Raw genomic sequence first — 21,801 nt, 5'->3', positions numbered from 1 at the left:
GGAAGACATCTTTTTGAACTCAGTGAAACTTACTTCTGGGGAGGAAGGCCTTTTTTTAATCGTAGAAATTAAGAATGAATAAGAATATACAAAAGGAGAGCGCTGGGCACCAAAGCAAAGATGATGAAAAGAAGCTTCATAATGCGATCTCCCTAAGTAAGTAGTGCATCTGGGTTTCCTAAGCAAAGGGGCTGAAGGATTCCTAGTTCCCCATCATACACATCTTTTAATTTATTCATTGACTTTCTTAATCCGTACTCCACCTTTCTCCTAGATCTTCCAATCCTCCCATTCTCTCTTCTGTTTTACCCTCACAAAACCTTGTGAGGTAGTCTGGGTGAGAGTGTGTGACTTCCCAAGGTCACCCGGCAAGCTTCCACGGGGCAAGCGGGGATTCAAACCTGGCTGTCCCAGATCCTAGTCTGCCACTTTAACCTCTACACCATGCTGCCTCTCGGTAGCCTATATGTGGACCTTCCGTGGATGCATCGTCTGGATGGTTCTACTAAATTGTTTCTGGAATGACATTAACATTCCCATCATACCTACTTTATGCACATCACCCCCCCCCACTCCAAATGCACAATGGAATCTTGAGCAGAGTTAAGCTCTTCTAAGTCCATTGACTTAAATAGATTTAGAAAGGTGTACCTCTATTCAGGACTGTGCTTACTGTTTAGTTTGGATGTAACTTACATAGCAGGAGCTGCGGTGGCTCAAGGGGTTAAGACGCTGAACTGCAGGCTGTGGAAGGTCGGTCGTTCAGCAGTTCGAGACCCGGGTGTGCCGCATGACGGAGTGAGCTCCTGTCTCTAGTCCCAGCTCCTGCCAACCTAGCAGTTCGAAAGCAAGACATTGCAAGTAGATAAATAGGGACCACTTCGGTGGGAAGGTAACAGCGTTCCGTGCGCCTTGGTGTTTAGTCACGCCGGCCACATGACCACGGAAACGTCTTTGGGCAGCGCTGGCTCTTCGGCTTTGAAACGGAGATGAGCACCGCAACCCTAGAGTCGGATTTGACTGGCTTTCGAGCAAGGGAAACCTTTACCTTTACTGTAACTTACATAGCAGGGACTAATGTGTGGGAAATTTGAAATTGCAGCAGGGAGTCTGACTTTAAGATCCCAAGGCCTTTGTGAATGCTTGGGAAGTCTTAGATATGTGGGTGAATGCTGATCATTCCTGACATAGGTTAAACAAAAAAGGAGATCACACAGCTGTATAGTAGTAACAACAATGGGAAAGAACTGTGAAGCAGGACACGGTAGAACTGGTAACAATGTTAATATATTGGACAGATACAATGTGTGCAGTACATGAATATAATCACTGCACAATAAAGCACAATAATACTAGAAGCTAAATAGGAATCTTCTGATACACAATGAAATATTCCATAAAATTCTCTTTCCAAAATAGTTCTTTCCAACGAAGAAGATTCATATTTAGTATTATTGTGCTTTATTGTGCAATGATTATATTCATGTACTGCACACATTGTATCTGTCCGATATATTAACATTTTTACCAGTTCTACTGTGTCCAGCTTCACAGCTCTTTCCCATTGTTGTTATGACCATTACTGACATGTCATTGCCAGCCTGAAAAGTACTGGGAGTTCTGGATATTGAGATCAGGCATGGCAACCAATCATGATTGTATCCTCAAAGGTGTTCTGCGTACAGGACAGTTTAATATCATAACGCTCTAAAAGTATTAATGCTATGTATTTCTATCATATTTTGTAAGGATATGTTTATTCAATCCTGAGAGTAGCGCTTCCTGGTCTTCTAAGTCCCCAAGCCTTTCTTGTTAAGAAAAAGCATTGCCAGTTGAACGAACCATTTCATATGTCTGTATTGCCCTTAAAATATTAAAATCTGAAAAGGAATACCAAGACGCAAATATAGCAAAGATAGAAGCAAAGAAGGGGGAGGGCGGAGTATAAATTTGAAAAATAAATAAACAAGCCAACAATATAATCCTACACTTCTGTAAAACAATTGACTCCACTGTAGAAACGTGTAACATTGTTTAGGATTGCACTGAAGGATTACTGCAGTCCTGAAATGGTAGATTATGAACATATTTCTCTAACCAGAGATATCGTGGAATCAGAGTTCTCGCCCACTTTCACATATCGTGAGACAGAGGTTCATAATCCAATACTTTCCTGCACTGCAGAATTGAAAACAGATGTGAAATGGGAGGCAAGGAAATATTCCAAATGTGGAAAAGTGGGTTAACAAAACTAAAAGATAAATTGATTTTTCTTGCGTATCTGTATTTGGAGGGGTCAAAATCTTTTTTAATGTTTGTCTTTGGTGAGGTTAGGAATGGGAAACCACACTGGACATGAAGACTTTGTCCTCCTGGGCTTTCTGATCGGACGTAAAGCAGAGATCTTATTGGCAGTGGTTCTCCTGGCTGTCTACCTCTTGACATTGCTTGGTAACATGTCAGTTCTGATCATCATTATCACCACGACCCGCCTTCACACGCCCATGTACTTCTTCCTTGCCAACCTCTCTGTGCTGGACTTTGCCTTTTCAACAGTGACTGTTCCCAGCTTTCTGAGGAACCTCTTCTCTGATGCCAAGACTATCTCCTTTGCTGGTTGCATGGCCCAATCCTACTTCTATTTCTTCCTGAGTACAGTGGAATATTTCCTCTTGACATGCATGTCCTACGACCGCTATGTTGCCATATGCAACCCCTTGCGGTACCCTTCCATCATGAATAGCCACGTGTGTGTCCAGATAGTGTTGTTTTGCTGGTTGGGTGGGTTTTGCTCTGTCCTTTATCCAACAATCATAATCACCAGGTTGTCTTATTGCAAGTCAAACATCATTGACCACTTTTTCTGTGACAGCGAACCTCTGCTGAAGCTTTCATGTACTGACACGCGCCTGATACAGCTAGTCACTTTTGGGTTGTCATCAGTCGTCATTCTCTGCTCTTTGGCTCTGACGGTCATCTCCTATGCTTACATTGTCTCTGCCATTTTGCGCATACCCACTGGCACCGGCCGGAAGAAGGCCTTCAACACATGTGCTGCGCATCTCACCTTGTTTCTAATGTCTACAGCTGTCTCCATCCTACTGTATGTGATTCCATCTGAGAAATCCTCTTTAGGGGCTCGCAAAACCCCAGCATTACTCAGTAGTATAGTCAATCCATTCCTGAGCCCCTTTATCTATACTCTGAGGAACGATTTGTTCAAGGGAATTCTAGGTGAGATTTGTGGACGGGGAGCAGTTATGGCTCAGAAGTTGTTGATGAATCATATGTAGCATTTTTAGTGAGATCTGAAGAATGTAGGAGGAACTTGGTGGTCACTTCTCCATCTATTTGTGCAACTCCATTAATCTTTCTTTCCCATTACTTATATATTGAGTTATCCAACCAATAATAATCAGGAACTATATATACAGTTGGATCCCAGTTTGTTGGGGGGGGGGGACACAGACACACAGAAGGGTCCTACCCACTACATGGAAATTCTGGGGACTATGAGACTTCATGTACAACAGCCACGTGTGAAAGGGGTTTTGTAAGGACAGGAATAGGGTGAGACTGAATGAAAAAGCTGGCTGGATCCAACCCATACAGATAAGTAGATGGACAAACAGGTTAGATGGATAGTTGTTGTTTTTCTTAATTTCATATATACAATGCTGTGATCTACATTGTCCTATTATGCGCTCGGACCATTTTGGAGGCTGTGCTATAATCATTTATGGGTAACCATGAGAAGTAATGTTGACACACAGAGAAACTTTTTCATCCACTCAAATGGAACATACTTGTAAGTACTCCCACAAACCAGGACTAATATGAATGATACCACTTCTGTGTGGTCGCTCAGAGTTGCTAAGAGAAGCAGGGTTCTTTGATGACCCTCTTGAATTGCCTGAGTAGTGCTTCCATGGCTGATGGTGGTGAGGATCAATAACTATGAAGAACCTCCTCCATTCATATGTCCCTGTGCATCAACTATGATAATCAGGCATGCGTCTGTTGGCTATTCCACTACTTAGCGTGGTCCATTTCAGACCAACCAGAGCCCAAGGCCTTCTCCATCTTGGTTCCTGCTCTGTGGAATGGGCTCCCTGAAGTGGTGGTGGGGGGACCTCCTCCTTGGAGATCTTCAAGAAACACTGCAAGGCCTGCCTGTTTGCCAGAGCTGTTGTGGGGGGTTGAATAGCAGTCATCTTCAAAGGGGGAGAGGGAGGAGAATTTATTTTCAGCTTTAACTGAATATATATTTAAGCTATTATTGTAAGATGCCTTGAACCACAAGGAAAGGTTGAATATAAATGCTCAGATAAATACATAACTTTTATACTCAGGGGCTCTGATGCTTCTTTGGAGGTAACACACCTTGTGCATTCCCTTCCATGTGCATTCGCATGAAGCCTGATCAATCTGTATATTGGAAATAAAACTCATGAAAAATGGGTGGCTGTTTCTGTTGCCACCAGTACTGTTCCCAAGACCTTCATGGATGCCTCAGTTCTATTACAGGACCCTCACCCTCAAATATTTGTGCATAAGCAGTGCAAACTCTAATGTAGAAGAATGTAGCACTAATGTAACAGAATGGATAGTCATCAAAGAAGAGACATCAGAAAGGCACAGTGTTATGCTCAGAAACATGTATCGGAGCAGGTCAAGTGGATCAGTGGGGCACTGTTACACATAACATGATCAGTGGTATGCAGGGCTCCTTTTGTAGCAGGGACTCCTTTTCATATTAGGTGACACACCCCTAATGTAGCCAATCCTCCAAGAGCTTACAGTAGCCCCTGTAAGAAGAGCTCTGTAAGCTCTTGGAGGATTGGCTACATTAGGGGGTGTGTCGCCTAATATGCAAAGGATTCCCTGCTACGAAAAGAGCCCTGGCCGCTATTGGTGACACAAAAGGGAAGTTGTGATAAGAAAATAATGGATGTTAAGGAACACTGAAGCTAAACAGCCAGCAGCTGACCACCAACTGGAGACAAAAGCTGTCTATTCATGATGGCAAATGCAAACCTAACCCACCTCCAGGATGTGAGATGAAGGTGTGGGCTAGATCTGTTCAAGAAATGTTACTGCCACATCTGGAACTGGAGAAACTGGAATCAAACCTCCCCAGTTAGGAAAACCCAGATTTGGTTATGAGCGGAGGCCAAAATCCTTCTGAATGCAATGCATAGCTGATGGTTGCAATTGTATTTTTCAGGCTAGTCCCAGAGATCAAAGTAATTTGATGTCTGCACATGGGAGGACATCTATTGGACACTCTGTTTTTCATTATTTTCAGCTGTCTCCCCTCTTTCCACCTGATCCGATACAGAGTTAGGTATCATTTGAAAAACAAGAGACATAAAAGAAAGAAATGTAATGAAGGGATGTCCTGTGAAAGTGTTTATTGAAAGGATCATTAAACTGACTTGGAGAACTTGCCTATCAAATTGTCTCAAAATCATTTATCTCCTAGATTGTTTGGGGGGGGGGGCTGCTGTCAAATGATGGAGAAAAAAGTAATTTTAGAATACAACAGTGCTGCCCTCTAGGACGAGCTATCACACATGGCTTCACTTTTGCTTTAACTCTGACCTCCGCCTTGCTGCCGAGACTCCTCTTGTTGTTCAGAGTAGCAGACTCCTAAAATTGTTGTAGTTTAAACCTGACTCCATTCATTGGGATTGATAGTTCAAAAGTCATTCTTATCTATGGGAACAGATCTGATACTACATTAGTATGTTACTATGTTATAACTATTGATGTATGATGGCAACTTTGTTGGTGATTAACTGGCTGGTTTGTAATGTTGGATTCTCAGAACTGTTGTATACTGTTTTGCAGGTATTGTACATGTTATAAGTTATACTTGATCTTAATAAATATTTAAAAAAAATTAAAAAGAAGGAGGTCCAATCACTACTAGAGTCACCTGAGTAGAAACTCCTTTATTGATTGATCACGATCAAGGGAACCATCTACTCCAAAGAAAGTTGAAGATCCTAACAGCTTTACAGACAAAAGCCTCAGCACGTATAGGCAAAAGGATGTCAGGATCTTGCAGAATTTTTACACCAGTTACACAATAAGTCAATACTGCACCAACCCCCTCCCCATCAGTACACTTTATTTCTATTTACATCACCCATAGTTAGCCCTCACACTAGCTTACACATACGCATTATTTAATACTGATTCATGGGTGTTGTAGGAAATGCTCTGTTCTGTGGACATTTCATACCATGTCTGAGCTTAACAGTGTTAAACTGGCTGACCTGATAAGAGACTACCATCAGCAAAGAGATCTCCATCACCCTTAGTACATTTCAATTCTCCTTCACAAGTCACAGCTGAGTCATGGAGACCACATGGGGTTTTCTTCAAGGCAAGAGATGAAAAGAGGTGGTTTGCTATTGCCTGCCTCTTCATAGCAATTCCGGACTTCCATGGTGGCCTCCCATCCAACGACTGAGCAGGGCTGATGTGCTTCCAATAAGTTGTCACCCGCCTGTCACCCATCTACTGACCACGACAACTGGCCTTTAACTCATTGCACCATTGTGCCAGAACTTTATAGCCAACTGACGCTGTTCTAAGCAGTCCCCATTGTCTTAATTGTTATAATGTTTTATCGTGTTTTAATGTTTAATGTTTTGAACTGAAATTGTGTTTATTCTTATGATGTTACCCGCCCTGGGCCCACCCTCGGGATGGGCAGGATATAAATGCAAATAAATAAATAAGTTTCCAAACCTTATTGCTTTGTGTACAGGATGTGCCATATTGTTGATTGTGTTTGATCTGTAATGGACAATCCACCTGGAGTCTCAGTGAGAAACTGAGGGGCTTTGGCTCAGTGGTTGAGCATCTGCTTGACATGCAGAAAGTCCCAGGTTCAATCCCCAGCATCTCCAAGTAAAAAAGATATGATGTGAAATACCTCTACCTAAGACGCTGGAGAGCTGCTGCCAGTCTGACTAGACAGTACTGACTTCAATGGGTCTGTTTCAGTATAAGGCAGCTTTATGTGTTCCTTTGACTTTGAATGAATGAATGAACAAATTAATTAATGAAACACATGGAACTGTATGCTGGCAAAACCAAAGGTAGATTATCATTCGTATGGCCATCAAATGAGTTTGTTTTGGGTCAGATCAAAGGACAAGCAGATCAATCTTCAGTTTTGGACAATGACCATTCATTGCATGTCTCAGAGAACCTCACAAGGAGAACCTGAAACCTCTACCCACCTTCTTTTTAGACCCTTTGGTAATGGCTAGATGTTACTCTTATTTCTGTATAACCTAGTATACTGAGGATGGACCCAGGTACTACTGAGAACTTACCTCCAACTTCTAACTGTCATGGCTGAACCCATCAGAGGGAAGGGAGGTGGTGGCTGACCCCCATCCATGATTCCTAGACACATCTCTGTTCATTTGCTGTTCATGTTAGCTTTCATGTGTTAAGATGCTTACATTACTTGACCATATCATCTGGAGACTTCATGTCTTCAAACATAGCTGATAAACATCATAACAGCGACCAATAATGCACACATATTTAATGCTCCAAATATAGACTTGGATACCATGGATCCATTCCACTATGGGTGGAGTGTTCCTCTAGAGTAAAACAAAGCCTTCCATCCATGAAAGAGAGTCTTCTGTGGATGGATGAAGGCTCCACCATTAGCAGAAACCATCCATGAGATCCAGCTCAGAAACTGAATAATTCACATTCAGTATTGCATAATTGGGCATCTTTTACAAGTATCTCAGCATTTCATCTAGCAGTTCATGTTCAAAGCAATTTGGGGGCAAACTGGATTGAGTTTTATATTATTATTTTTTAACACATGTGCTAGTAGTCAAAAATATCTAACATGTTGTGATGGACTGCACTTTTTAAGAGGCTTAGAAGTGCTGTACCAACAACTAAAGGACTGTAAAGGGTTAATTTCTGTGTAACCTAGTATACAGAGGGTGGACTCAAGTATTAACCGTTCGCAGTTCTTTAGTTGTCGGTACAGCACTTCTTTTTTTTTTTTTGGTAAACAAATTTTTTATTTTCTCAGGAATACAACATATAAAACTTTTCATTCTATCAATTGTCTACCCCATTCCCAGTTCCTCCCCTCCCTCCAATGGCTTCCCACAATGCTTCCACCCCTGCTCCAAATTACTTCATATCATCAACAATATCAGTTTCTCATCATTACAATCTAAAGATAACATCATTTGACTTAATATTGATCTAAACATATTAAGTTTTGTTTCACATCCCAGTTCTTTTCCAGATAAATTTTAAAGTCCTTCCATTCTCCAAAAAACTCATCGTCTTCTTTGTTATTCAGTTTTTTTGTAATCTTATCCATTTGTGCCATGAACAGAACTTTTTGTATCCATTCTTCAACCTCTGGTACCTTTTCTGTCTTCCAAAACTGAGCATAAATCATTCTCGCTGTCACTATCAGGTACCAGAGTAAAGTCTTTTTAGTCGTATTGACTTCTTCCATTTTAAGTCCCAAAAGCAGAATTTCCGGTGCTTTTTTAAAAGAACATTTCAATAGAAGGCAATAGAAGAGACAAAGTTGGGGAAGGCGCCTGGGCCGGACGGATTTACAGCGAAATTCTACAAAAAGATGAAAGAAGAAATTTCCCCGGTCCTGGAAGCTTTAACCAACGAAATAAGAGAAAACAAAAAGGTGCCGGACTCATGGAAAGAAGCAATTATTTCTTTGATTCCAAAGGAAGGACAAGATTCAACAAATGTAAAGAACTACAGGCCAATATCTCTTTTGAACAACGATTATAAAATCTTTGCAAAAATTATTGCAGAAAGGGTGAAAAACTATTTACAAACGGTAATTTCTGAAGATCAAGCGGGCTTTTTACCCAAAAGGCAGATTAGAGACAATGTAAGAATAGTAATGGACGCAATTGAATATTATGAAAAGCACCCAGAAAAAGAAGTAGCTTTTCTGTTTGTTGATGCAGAAAAAGCTTTTGACAATCTTAATTGGAATTTTATGCACCAGATGATGGAAAAGATTGAAGCGGGACAACATTTTAGAAATTGTATTGAAGCTATCTATTCTGAACAAAGAGCTAAAATAAATGTGAATAAAGAACTGACAGATAACTTCAAAGTACAGAAAGGAACAAGGCAAGGTTGTCCGTTATCACCGTTATTATTTATCTGGGTATTGGAAATACTTTTACAAAAAATACAGTACGATCAAGAAATAAAGGGCTTGACACATAAAGGACACCAATACAAATATCGAGCATTTGCAGACGATGTAATGTTTATAGTGGAGAACCCAACAGAAAAATTGACATTGCTTTTTCAAAAAATAAAGGAGTTTGGAGAATTGGCCGGCTTTTACGTAAATAAGAATAAAACAAAACTTATATGTAAAAACATGATCAGACAAAAACAAGTGGAACTACAAGAACTGGTACAATGTGAAGTAGTTAAAAAAACAAAATACCTTGGAATTGAATTAACGGCAAAAAATATAGACCTATATAAGAATAATTATGAGAAATTATGGACTAAGCTGACTCAAGATTTTAAGAAATGGGATAAAATGAACTTATCACTGATGGGAAGAATATCAGTTATAAAAATGAATGTCCTACCACGTTTGATGTTCCTGTTCCAAACAATACCAATTCTGCATAAAACGGATTTGTTGGCCAAGTGGCAACAAGAGTTGTCAAAATTTGTTTGGGCAGGCAAGAAACCAAGGATCAAAATGAAAATACTTTGTGATGCCAAAGAAAGAGGAGGTCTACAAATGCCAAATCTCGGTACAGCACTTCTAAGCCTCTTAAAAAGTGCAGTCCATCACACATGTCTTCTAAAAAGAAATTATGTTCCCCCAGAAGGTTGGACCAGAACCAATGGGTTGAAATTAAATCAGAAGAGTTTTTGGCTAAAAAATTAGGAAGAACTTCCTGTCAGAGCGGTACCTCAGTGAAACAAGCTTTCTCGGGAAGTGGTGGGCTCTCTGGAGGTTTTCAAGCAGAGACTAGATGGCCATCTGACAGAAATGCTGATTCTGTCAACTTAGGCAGATCATGAGAGGGAAGGCAGGAAGGGTTGCATCAGTGCTTAGTTCTCGTGGCCCTTTCTCACATGCCCAGGGAAATGCTGATCCCCAGTTTGGGGTCAGGAGGTAATTTTTTCTCCAGGCCAGTTTGGCTGGAGATCCTGGAGGGTTGGCTTTTTGTTTTTTGTTTTGGTCATCTTCTGGCCATGGAACAGGGGTGTGGAGGGGGAGGTATTTGTGAATTTCCTGCATTGTGCAGGGGGTTGGACTAGAAGGCCCTGGAGGTACCCTCCAACTCTACAATTCTATGAAAGAGGTGAGAAAAAACTAGTTCCTGAGGAGAACCAATATGTTGGTAGGGATTCAAAAAGTATGGAAAGAAAATATATTGACACCTCCCCCCCCCAATAGTGTTGAATTCTCATGTTGACGTCATGCGGACTTTAACTTTCATGTTGATGTCTCCTATCATCTTGTGCTTTGCAGAGCACAAGTCCCTGTCTAAATGCACCTATTAAGGCAGTCTTCACTTGTTTGTTTCTCAGGCAATATATGAATGGGATTAGAAGAGGTGATATAACTGTGTTAAGGACAGCTACGGACTTGCTGAAGTCCAACCTGCTAGTGCCTTTTGGCTTTACATACAAGAAAATGCAACTGCCGTATGTGATGGAGACCACAGTGATGTGTGAGGAACAAGTAGAGAAGGTCTTCTGCCTTCCTGCAGTTGATGGGATGTGTAAGACACTAGAAATAATATGGACATAGGACACAAGATTTATTGCCAAAGTCCCAATGAGAGACAATATAGCCGAAAGGAAAGACACGAGTTCCAGTAGATTTGTATCTGCACAAACAAGCTTGAGTAAAGGTCCATTGTCACAGAAAAAATGGTTGATGATATTCGAGCCACAAAATGGCATCTGAAATAATGTAGCTGCCGGACCCAAAATTAGCAAAAATCCTGCAACCCAACAGCAAAGCACTAGCAATGGACAGATTTGACCATTAATTATGGTTGAATAGCGAAGAGGGTTGCAGACAGCCACATACCTGTCCACAGACATTACTGCCAGCAGAAAGAACTCTGTAGTTCCCAGGCTGAAGTATAGATAGGACTGTGTGAAGCAACCTATTACAGAGATAGTTTTATGGCCCTTAGCCATGTTGGCCAATGTTTTGGGAATGATAGTGGTGGTGTAACCAATCTCCACAAATGCAACGTGTCGTAGGAAGAAATACATTGGGGTATAGAGATGATGGTCCACCAGTGTGATTGCAATAATGAGTACGTTCCCCATGATGGTCAACAGATATGTGCTGAACAGGAGGAGAAAAATCAAGATTTCAAGGTTCGGGTCATCAGTCAAACCCAAGAGTATGAATTCCTCCACTCTGGTCCCATTTGTCATTTTCAGCAACTTCCTAAAAATAATGCACAGAAACCAATATTTTGCAATGACATTTTGTAAGAAATGTTAATTGTGCTGTTTTCACTCTCTGCTTTTTTGCAGTTGAATGAACATGATCATAGGTGACATAATTAAGATATCTACAGGGACAGAACATGAATGGAACACCAGTCCTTATCACAGATTCCTCCCAATGCAGCATAAGATTCAGTGGGAGGTGCACGTTTCCATATTCAAAACACCAGCCATTTCAGTGGGATGCAAATGGGTAACAAAGACTGCAAGGTCCCTTGGACCTGCTGATGAGGGATGGGGGTGAACTTACCAGGAACGGGGAGGAACACTGAAAATTGGAAGTGATGTAGGGACACCAGGGGGTGACAGTCTGGTTTTTTGAGGGCAAAACTCTATGGTAAAATTAGTTTCTACCATAGAATTTTACCCAACCCCCAGAGTGTCACCCCTGACATCATGGCATAGAGGCTGTAGTCTTCCCTGATGTTGCCTCCTGGCACTTGTATTCAGAGGTTTACTGCCTCTGAATGTGGTGGTTCCCTTTAATCACCATGGCTAGTAGCCACTGATAGTCCTAAACAGCACGAATCTGTCTAATCTCCTTGTAAAGCTGTCTATGCCTGAGGATATCACTACATTCTCTGGCAGCAAATCCCACATTTCAATCAGTATTTCCTAAATCTACTGCCCATCATCTCCATTAGATGCCCTAAAGTTCAGTATTTTGGGAGGCAGGCAAGAAGTTCTTTGGCAACTCTCTCCACCCTATGCATAATTTTATAAACCTTTATCATGTTCCCTCTTTGCCATCTCTTGTCTGAACTGTAAATTCCAAGGCGCTTCAGCCTTTCCTCAAAAGAAAGGTACCCCACCCCCCTAATCATCTTGGTTGCCTTCTTCTGGTTAGCTATGTGAGGACAGAAATCAGTCATCTACAAAGCCAATTTCAGAAGGAGGTGTTTTCATCAGAACACAGCCAGCATTTACCTTTCATGTTACTATCGTTTTTGCCTGTCTAAGTGGAGACAGATGTCATTGATTGGCCGTTTGGATAATATTTTGTCTGAGAGTCTTAATGGGAAGTTAGACCCTTTAGGACTGGAGTGTCAAACACAAGTCCCGGGGGCCAGAACTGGCCCATCCAGGGCTCTTACCTGGCCCACAAGCAACTGGTATGTATGGAAATACAAGGTACTCCCCCTTTTATGGTATCCCTTGGGAAAAAACTTAGTCTTCCATATGATTAAATACATTTATTGGGACTTTTGTGGACTCCCCAGTAAATCAATTGCTTTCACTGCGAGGAATCAATTGCTTTTGATTTTGTATTGTGAGGACAGAAATCAGTCATCTACAAAGCCAATTTCAGAAGGAGGTGTTTTCATCAGAACACAGCCAGCATTTACCTTTCATGTTACTATCGTTTTTGCCTGTCTAAGTGGAGACAGATGTCTCCAGTAAATCAATTGCTTTCACTGCAAGGAATCAATTGCTTCTATTTGTATTTTGAGTAAAAAAAAAAATATTGTTAATTGGGTTTGCCTGAGTCCTTTATATAGTTTATATCTCTGGTACCTGGCATTACATTTTATGGCACACATGGCCCAGCCCGTCAAAGTGACATTTATGTCAGATGAGGCTCTGATAAGAAATGAGTTCAGCACCTCTGCTTTAGGGAATAAAAGGTTCTAGACTTCAGAACTTGCATCATGATCAATATTATTCCCACCCCTTCATTAATTCCTTTCTCAGGGTTACAAAGTAAATCTAATACTACATAACATATATGGGAGAAAAGGCCTTTACCTCCCAACTAACAACAGTTTTTCAAATCTGATCTCAAGGTTTCATGCTCTGTTATCTTGACTAAGGAAAACCAATAAATAACAACTGTGCACTGAAAAACCCACACAAGAGCTATTAAAAAGAGACTTCAACACAATAAGTAATGCAGTACATGTAATCCATCATAGGAAAATACACAAGCCCATAATATCCCAAAGGGAAAGAACAAAGTCCAGAATAACAGTCTCTCAAAACAATCATGTCTGGAATAGATGTCCACAATGAAGTCTGGAATAGATGTCCAACACTTTTCCTAGGTATTGATTAGTGTTTCGGACTTCAAGTCCTTCCTCAGGAACTACAAAGCACTACAGGAAGTCTCATTGCAGTTTCTTAACAGGTAAACATTATTCAGTTTCTATATCGGCCAGGTCTCCTAAGCTTTAGAAAGCACCTACAAGGGTTGCTACTATGTATGTTGTACCAGACATGGAGACTGGAATATTGGGTTCTTATTGCTACTGTTTTGAGATAGAAGTTGATAGGAAATGACTATTTTCTGTGGGAAAACACTAGGGGGGGGGAAAGGTCAAGTGTCTCCAATACAACCACCCTTCCAGACCTCAGTTAAAGCCTCGCATGATGCTTTTCTATATGAGAAAATGACAGGAGGAGGCATGTCCTGGGTCAAACCTTACTAGGTTTCTGCTCTTGTGTGCATTTTAACAACAAAAGATCATTATGCCATAAATGATGTTTAATGTAATATAATAAATCAATGCACCTTAATTCACTATCTTAACAGAACACTTACCATGTAAAATCTTCATTGGCTGTAGGATAGTCAGATTTCCCCCCTGCTTTTCTATCCTATAGCCTTATTTTTATAGAGGCTATATTTTTATTTTTATTCCTCAAGTGTAGGTTCAGAGTCTTTAAACGCTAGCTTGCCGAGTCTTCATTTTCTGGGTTCACAAGATATTTAACTTCAAAACGTTATAGCATCAAATTATCTTCCAATTCTCCAGATGCATTTCTCCACCTTTCTGGACCAGCAGTGAACACTGGGGAAACCTTTGAGAAGTGGCATATTCACACACCTAAGAACCTATCTTTTGTGAAGCTCCCTGTTTGTTATGGGACCCATGGGATAGTCACTGTACTTCCCCAAAGAGCACAAAATTAATTCTGTGTCTGCCAGAGTAACTCCATGCTGCACCAGTTTCATCTTGTAGGTTTTTCTTGTGTGTTTTATGTGGCCATTGTTGTGGTATCCAAATGAGAACCCAAGCTATCTGGCTGCTCTTCAATTCCCCTCTGTGAAGTTTGATGGGACATTTTCTGATTCTTTGTTCCCCCCCCCCCCCCAGGAGTTGGTGATCCTTCTGGGAATCCATCCAAATCACATCAGTTTCTTGTGTTCGTGATTACAAAAAAATGAAAAACCCTCCATATAATTAAACCTCCCAAAATATGCAGACACTGAAAATAATACTTACAAATTATTTACATAATCAGCAATAACAAACATACAAAACTATCCCAATACAAATCTTGAAATTCATATAAATAAATTGTGCAAATAGGTTTTTTTTTAAGATTCAAGTTCAATTTTTGGAGGTTTAATTATATGGAGGATTTTTCCTTTTGTTTGTATTTACTGCATCCGTTTATCTCACTTTTGTTACTAACTTACTGTGTACATGATGACAGACAAAAACTTGATAACATATCAGATTTTATTTTTCCCTATATTTTTATAGATCTGAGGGGTCATGCAACCTGCCAACCACAAGAGCAAACACTGCATATCCCTAGTGCATTCTGTGCCCTAGAAGTGACTTCCTTAAACAAACACAGTCCCAGCTTGCTGAGAAAGTCCCAGACTCATCCCTGGAGGCTCCAGGTCCAGGAAGAAGGGCTCTTTCCATACATTCAATATTCACAGTGGTAGGACCAGCTCTAGCTTCTCCATTGACTTAACTATCTACCACCAGTGACTCTCAAGGCCTCCGGCATTTTCTTGTTCCTGAAGCTTTATATGCAGGGGTTCAGCAAAGGAACCACCACCATGTTGAGAATGGACAACTCCTTCTGAAACTTAAGGTATTTTTCTTGCTGTGGCTGGATGTACACAAAGATACAGCTGCCGTACAGCAAGATGACAATGAGAAAATGTGAGGAGCAAGTGGAGAAAGTCCGATTCCGGACCTCGGCAGATGGAAGCCTCAGCACCGTAGAGATAATTTTGATGTACGAAACCACTATAATCCCCAAGGTGCCCAACAGTACAACAATGGCTATGATAAGATAGAGCAATTCAATGAAGTGTGTATCAGAGCAGGCCAAGTGGATCAGCGGGGCACTGTCGCACATAAAATGATCGATGGTGTTGGGTCCACAAAACAGAAGCTAGATTAAGAAAATGATGCGTCAAAGAAGATGGGGACGGCAAAGGATGAGATGGTTAGTGTCATAGATACAACGAACATGAAATTGAGCCAACTTCAGAGGACGGTGGAAGACAGGAAGGCCTGGCATGATCTGGTCCATGGGGTCACAAAGTGTCGGACTAGACTGTGCGACTGAACAACAACAACAAAAAAGGAAAACAGGAAGCTAACCAGCCAGCAGGTGACTACCAAAAGAAGTCAAAGCCAGTCATTCATGATAATGGAATATTGGAAGGGGTGGCAAATGGCAAGGTGGCGATCGATGGCCATCACAGCCAACAGCCAAATTCCATGATGCCAAGAAAATAAATGAAGAACACCTGGGTGAAACAAGCTACTGACGAGATGGCTCGCTGCTCAGAGAGGAGTTGGAGGAGCATGTTGGGGATAGCGATGGAGATAAAGCCAATTTCCACGATGGAGAAGTTCCTCAGAAAGAAATACATTGGCGTGTGCAGCTGGTTGTTCAATATAGTTATAAGAATGATGGTAATGTTTCCTGTTGGAGTCAGGAGATAGACCATTAGCAGCAAGACGAAGAGAAGGATTTCTATCCAAAGGATGTCAGGAAATGCCAGTAGAAGGAAATAGTTAGTTTGATTTTCCATAGCACTTGATCTCCTATCTTCTAAAAGCAGCTTGTCATGCAAGAGCCACATATGCTGCTGAGAAAAGAGCAAGGGGAAAAGCCATTATTTGAATAAAATGATTCCCTACATAGTGATCACTCTGACCCAGATGGCCCAGGCTAGCCCACTCTTATCAGAACTGAAACAAGTTTGGACTAGTTACGACCACCTATGTTTATCTCTCATCTTAAAAACACTATGGAGTTGCCACAAGTTGGTTGTGACTTCCTAGCACTTTCAACAACCACATTGGGATTAAGGAGTGAAACCAATCATTGGTCTTCCAAGAACCAAGGGTCAGGTGATTGTTCCATGGGGTTGTTCAGTTCTGTGTCCCACTTCTGAATTCCAGTTACACTGCAACTTCAGAAGTTACTTCTGGAATTGGAACTGGGTTGACAACAGAGCTCAGGAAAACCACAGAAAGGTGTATGTTCTGTTTGACTCCAAGGAAGTGAACCAAGCTGCACACTGACTCAGCCTCTGAGTAGGGAACTACAGCAGCTGCTTAACTCTTAGAATGCTTTAGGGGAACTGAGTTCATTTAATATGGAAAGGAAGGCTAGGATGTACAAAAATTGGGCAGTGTTCAATTCTTTCAGCTCCTTTAAGGTCCACCCCAGCTGTCTTTCTTCTATATCCATCACAGTTCATCAATCCCCTTTATCGTCCTTGTTATTTCTGTGTAGGGATGGGCACACGCTGAACCACACAGCAAAATGTGTCATGAATTTTGCCCTGTTTGTGGTTTGTGAACTTCCATGAACTTTTAAAGCAGGTCATGGTGGTTCGTGGTGGATTGTGGCCAGAGTAGAAAGCAGGGGTTTAAAAGGACTCAGAGTTCCTTTAAACCCCTACTTTTTGCTCCCTGCCACTCACCTGTTTCACTTCCTGAGTAGATATAAATTTCCTGCCTACCATTTTTCTTCTCACCTTGACACAGAGAGCACTCCATCCTTCTGTGCTTTACCTCTGAGGATGCCAGTCACAGCTACTGGCGAAACTTCAGGACCTACAATGCCAAGACCACGGCCAGACAACCCGGAAAATCTACAGCCACTAATGTATCTGTCTTTGTCATTTAGAAACATGAATGGTAACTTCTTTTCTCTCTTTTTCCTCCCCCCTGTACTTTTTTCTGTTTTAAAAAAATCTACAATAATTTTTTTTTAAAAATAATGACCTTGACAAACCAAGGGCACAACTCTGTAGAAGGCTATTTCATGTGTAAGTTGCTTCTAAGCTAGTAGAAGGAAGTGGAAGAGCTGTTAACAGGTCTGAACTGATCTTTAAAACCTAAATGAGGTTCAGGTAGCTTATTTTCTGCTGCAGTAAGAGCTGACTTGTGGTGACCGCATAGAGCTCACTGAACTGCAAATGGGTTCAACTGCCCCCCCCCAATCAGTGATTCCCAGTTGGTCAATTACTGGCTGAGGGCTGGCTGCAGGTAGCTCTTCATCTGTGTAATCTGTGCTGTCACTGAGCACAGACTGATTTATGACAGTAGGAGAGGAGGCTGCATACCACATTACCACAGACTCTGTACCCAAGCACAAAACCCATCTGCCAGCTCACTGGAGCCTGGCCCTAGCAGGTCATCACCAGGGGTCTCAGAACCTCCTTCCCCTGATCTGTTCCTGGGGCTCTCCACAGAGACAAAAGACTTATTAGCACTGGCCAGACACCAACAGTTGCTAACAGTGTCTGGAGAGGAGGACTCTGAGAGCAGTGGTTCAGAGGGTGGGGGCAAGCACCCTCCCCTTCCACAACCCAACTCCCTGTTGCTCCTGCCTTGAGTACATCCCTCCCTGACCACTCCCAGCCCAGCACCAGAAAACACCTGTGCCTCCCACCTGCTCCAAGCCTGGAGCCCCATTTCCAGCCCACTGTTTTCATCTTTCTGCCCCCCCCCCAACTTGTTGTGAGGTGTTTGGAGTGGAGCGGACCTGCAGACTCGCCATGGCCAATGAGAAGCCCAAGGAAGGAGTGAAGACTGAAAATAATGACCACATTAATCTGAAGGTTGCAGGGCAAGATGGGCATACACCACTTAGCAAACTAATGAAAGCCTACTGTGAGTGACAGGGTTTGTCAATGAGGCAAATCAGATTCCGGTTTGATGGGCAGTCGATCAATGAAACAGATACGCCTGCACAGTTGGAAATGGAGGATGAAGATACAATTGACGTGTTCCAGCAGCAGACAGGAGGAGTCTACTAAAAGAGAACCAAACTTCCTTTCCCACAGACAACACATTCACAACTAGAAAAATGAGACTTGGTTCAGCCACATCTTGACTACTGCAGTATAGCTTTTTCTCTTTGATTTCTTTTCCTATTCCTTCTATTGTACATAAGGTAACTGGTGTATGTGCACAGACATACATACTTTTTTAAACTAAATGGCCAATGATATGTTTTGATCAACATCGTATGGAGATGGGGTGGTAAAAACAAACTGGTCTGTGAAAGTGCCCCATTTCTTCACTAGTGGCATGCTCCTTTAACTTTTATCTTTATATTCCAGTAAGTTATTTTGCTCTCATTGTTGGGGAAAAAAACAAAAAACCTTGCATACCTTATTTGATTGGATAATTTCAATGTTTTTCTTTTATCGTTGTACAACCAAGGACGATTTTATAACTTTTTTGTATGTAGCTGTTACATGTAGAGCAATCTGTCTTTAAGTAGGGATAAATTACTCTAAACAAAAACGATCTTGGATAGTTTTCCCTTCAAGTAAAGCGTCTTGTTGTTTAAATAAACTTCTTGTTTAAAAAAAGAAGAAGAAGATTGTGTACATGAATTCCCTAATAAAGAAGAGATACCTTTTGGCTGCCCACAGTGACCTCAAATAAGCAATCTGAAGGCAGCTCTGACCCCTAAAAAATACCCAATATATAAACCTTCTTGCTCTTAATGGAGTCAAGGTAAGCGTCCAAACAGAAAGTCATCAATGTAACAATAACCAGACCTTCCCCTCCTAATAGCACCATGAACTCCAACCAACCAAAAGTTGTGCCCATCTAATCATTGTGGCTTTCACTACTTCATCTTGCATTTTCATAACTAATAACAAAGCAGAACACTGGAAAGGGTACCGGCAAGAAGGACAAAAATCTGGCCATAGTCCTATCACAAACCATCATCACTTGCAGATTCTACAAAGCATTCCTCTCTGCTTAACTGCATCTTTCAAGGCCTCTTTGACTTGTTTGTTCCTCAGGCTATAGATGAATGGGTTGAGCAGAGGAGAGACAACATTATTGAGAACACCCACCGTCTTACCGAGGTCCAGACCCCCACTCTTTGCTGTCTTAACATACATGAAAATGCAGCTCCCGTAGGTGATGAAGACTACGGTGATGTGGGAAGCACAAGTGGAGAAGGTTTTTTGCCTTCCCACTGTGGATGGGATGTGCATGATAGTTGAAATGATTTTAATGTAGGAAATGATCGTAACAGTTAAAGTTCCCAAGACAGTAAACATGGCCAAGAAAAAATCCAGCAGTTCTAGGGCCTGGGTGTTTGTGCAAGCCAGTTTGACTAGTGGTAGGAAGTCACAGAAGAAGTGGTTGATGACATTTGGACCACAGAAGGGCAAACGAAACCACAACACAAGAGGGACTATAAGGTACAGGAAACTGAAGATCCAAGAACCCAATACCAACTGGGTGCAGAATCGGCTGTTCATGATCATCATGTAGCGAAGCGGGTTACAGATGGCAACATACCGGTCAAAGGACATCGTGGCCAAGAGGAAGAATTCGGTGGTGCCCACAATGAAATAGAAAAAGGATTGTGCAAAGCAGCCAGCCACAGAAATGGTGTTAGTGCCAGAAGCCAGGTTGAACAAAACCTTTGGGATAGACGAAGAGGTGAAAGCGATTTCCACGACAGAGAAGTTCCGGAGGAAAAAATACATGGGCGTCTGGAGGCGATGGTCAAGCAAGGTGATGGAGATTATGAGGACGTTCCCCACCAGGGTCAAGAGGTATGTGAGAAGAAGTAGCAGGAAGAGGAGGATCTGCAGCCATCGGATGTCAGTGAAGCCCACAAGGAGAAACTCAGATACAAACGCAGTCTCGTTCTCCATACTGGCTGTTTACTTGTGGGTCAAATCCTGGGAAAAATCTCTTGAAGCACTATTCCTTCAGTGGTGCAAAGAGTCCCTTATTGCTTCCAGCCATGATTATGTAATTTTGCAGCAGTCTCAGTGAGGTTCTATGCAAAACACTGAGATGAAAGCCACCAAGAAGTAAACCCTTTGAAAAGGGTTCAGAGGACCATCATATTGATTCAACACACATTGGGTTCCATACAGCATTACACAGGAAGAAAGAAGAAGGAAACAGAAGGGGTAAAGAGAATTAGAAGTGTTCATGCTGTGCATTGGGCCTAATATATGTCTTCACTCTTTTTCCCCCCAGGGACTACTATAGTATTTATCATCGTATCCCCATTTTGACCCTTGTGGTAATTCCCACTGAGATTATTTGTTTAACAAATGCCACAAATTTAGTAGGGAGCTAAGTTGGCAAACGTCCTGAAATGATCACAGTTTTCTCCTGTACTTCCACCAGCTCAAAGAGATGTGTTTATTTATTTAGTTAGTTAGTTATTTTGTTTAAAACAATTCTATGCCCGATAGAGTCCCCAAGGTGATGAACATCAAAGCATCCAACAGTTCCTGCTATGGCTCAGTGAAATTTGGGTAGACCCATACTGGGGAGAGGGGGGCATGCTCACCTTCTTCTTCCTCCCTCACTCTCCTCAGCAGAGGTCATTTCGGGGGGGATCGCGGGGGATTGCAGTTCCCCCGGGTGAGGTATGGGGGGCGGGGCACATGACGAAGCCCTACCCCCTGCTTCCGGCCGCCCCGCTTCCGGCCCTCATTCAGTCAGGAGGAGGAAGGAGAAGAGGGAGAGTAAGTTGCTTCCTCCCTGCCTCTCCCCACCCCTGCCTGACTGGGGCCAGGGAGAGCCTTCGCGGGGCTTCCTTGCACTCCCGCCGGCCTTGCGGGTCCACCGCCAGGCCCCTCATGGGGCTCGGCAGTGGAGCTGCAAGGCCGGCAGCGGTGGCCGGGACCGTTGGGGGCGGGGGGTGTGGCCTTATGACACACTTCCGGTGATGTCAGGGGGTGTGGCCTTATGACACACTTCCAGTGATGTCAGGGTGTGTGGCATATGCTATTGTGTTATGCTAATGAGTTCCCCTAGCTCTTTTTCTATGAAACGACCCCTGCTCCTCAGACCACACACCAGGCTGTTCCAGATCAAAGAAAAGGGAGAGGAGAAAAGGGAAGGAGGCAAGGTTTTCCATCCACTGATGCCTCCAGCAGAACCTTTTTGGGTCCTGTCCCCATTGTCTGCACCACTTTATATCTTCTATAGGCTGCTTTTTGCAGCTGCTTTAGGGAAGGGGCTTCCTTTCCCTGCT

General features: G+C 42.2%; 3 protein-coding genes and 1 pseudogene across 3 annotated transcripts; 2 read left to right on the top strand and 2 right to left on the bottom strand.

Moving 5' to 3' along the window:
* Positions 1-2,336: 2,336 nt before the first annotated feature.
* On the top strand, positions 2,337-3,293 carry LOC107113443 (olfactory receptor 6J1-like). The gene has a single exon (XM_015414773.1). It carries the CDS (start codon positions 2,337-2,339, stop codon positions 3,291-3,293), a length of 957 nt encoding a protein of 318 aa, XP_015270259.1.
* A 7,219-nt stretch (positions 3,294-10,512) lies between these two features.
* Positions 10,513-11,481, bottom strand: LOC107113442 (olfactory receptor 49-like). The gene has a single exon (XM_015414772.1). It carries the CDS (start codon positions 11,479-11,481, stop codon positions 10,513-10,515), a length of 969 nt encoding a protein of 322 aa, XP_015270258.1.
* Positions 11,482-18,322: 6,841 nt separating this feature from the next.
* On the top strand, positions 18,323-18,835 carry LOC107113450 (annotated as a pseudogene).
* Positions 18,661-20,458, bottom strand: LOC107113449 (olfactory receptor 49-like). Its single transcript, XM_015414780.1, has 2 exons — positions 19,545-20,458; positions 18,661-18,724 (listed from the first exon to the last, which is right to left on the bottom strand). Exons 1-2 carry the CDS (start codon positions 20,456-20,458, stop codon positions 18,661-18,663), a joined length of 978 nt encoding a protein of 325 aa, XP_015270266.1.
* Positions 20,459-21,801: the final 1,343 nt, after the last annotated feature.

This window comes from Gekko japonicus, unplaced genomic scaffold (assembly GCF_001447785.1).
Source record: "Gekko japonicus isolate JY-2015 unplaced genomic scaffold, Gekko_japonicus_V1.1 scaffold1635, whole genome shotgun sequence".
In the NCBI taxonomy this organism is placed as follows: Eukaryota; Metazoa; Chordata; class Lepidosauria; order Squamata; family Gekkonidae; genus Gekko; species Gekko japonicus.
Note: the sequence above shows the minus strand (reverse complement) of the source record. Positions and strands in the feature narration are given on the sequence as shown.